The following is an 860-nucleotide window of genomic DNA, read 5'->3' as shown; positions in this document are numbered from 1 at the left end:
CAGGCAGCACCCGCAGGGCCGCCCGCCTGCCTTGCTGGCACGGGGACGGGGGTCAGCGCCTTCCCCGGGCCGTGGGAGCCGGCGGGGATGGGTGCAGGTGGCGATGGGGACACGTGTGCGCACGCTTGCGTAGTGCGGACACGCGTGTGCATGTCTCTGTAGCGCCAGCGCACGCGGCCACGCAAGCGGGCAAACGCGCGCAACGTAGTCGCGCAAATGCACGCCTGAGTTGTGCAAACAGCGGGGGACGCGCGGTCATACAAAAGGACGTGCGGACGTGCACCGCCGTGCAAATGCGTGCACGCAGTCGTGCAAACACACAGGTGTGCGCGCGGTCGTACGTGCACACCGGCACGTGGTCGTGCAAACGCACATGCAACTGCACGCAGTCGTCCAAACACTCGTGCACGCTCATGCCAACGCACGCTCGTGCAGACAGACATGCAAACATGCACGCTCATGCATGCTTGCACACCCATATAAACACATATGCACACCTGCAGTCGTGCAAACGCACTCATGCAGTTGTGCAAACCCAAGTGTACGTGCAGTCATACGTGCACGCGTGCACGGCCACGCAAGCACACATGAAGACGTGCCCGCAGTCATGCAAACGCACGTGCACACTCATGCAAACACATGTGCACGCCCGCAGGCGTGCAAACACGTGCACGTAGTCGTGCAAACGCGCGCCATCATGCCAGCGCGGGCAGGCAGTTGTGCAAACACAGATGTACGTGCAGTCGTGCGTGCACGCGCGCACATAGCCATGCAAACACATGCGCAGTCATGCCAAGACGCATGCACACGTGCAGTCATGCATGCACACCGCGCGCAGCCGTGCAAACACACCTGCACCG

General features: G+C 62.4%; 1 protein-coding gene across 1 annotated transcript in view; it reads left to right on the top strand.

Annotated features, from left to right (window-relative positions):
- Window positions 1-860, top strand: part of LOC103901071 (cadherin EGF LAG seven-pass G-type receptor 2) — a gene marked incomplete at its 3' end in the record, with an annotated part of 24,648 nt that overhangs the window by 1,910 nt on the left and 21,878 nt on the right. Inside the window, 1 exon segment of the mRNA XM_019472722.1 lies at window positions 163-212. Coding sequence (XP_019328267.1) covers window positions 163-212 — 50 coding nt within the window.

This window comes from Aptenodytes forsteri, unplaced genomic scaffold (assembly GCF_000699145.1).
Source record: "Aptenodytes forsteri isolate BGI_AS27 unplaced genomic scaffold, ASM69914v1 Scaffold213, whole genome shotgun sequence".
Lineage (NCBI taxonomy): Eukaryota > Metazoa > Chordata > Aves > Sphenisciformes > Spheniscidae > Aptenodytes > Aptenodytes forsteri.
The sequence above is the reverse complement of the archived record's forward strand: the minus strand, read 5'-3'. Positions and strand labels throughout refer to the sequence as shown.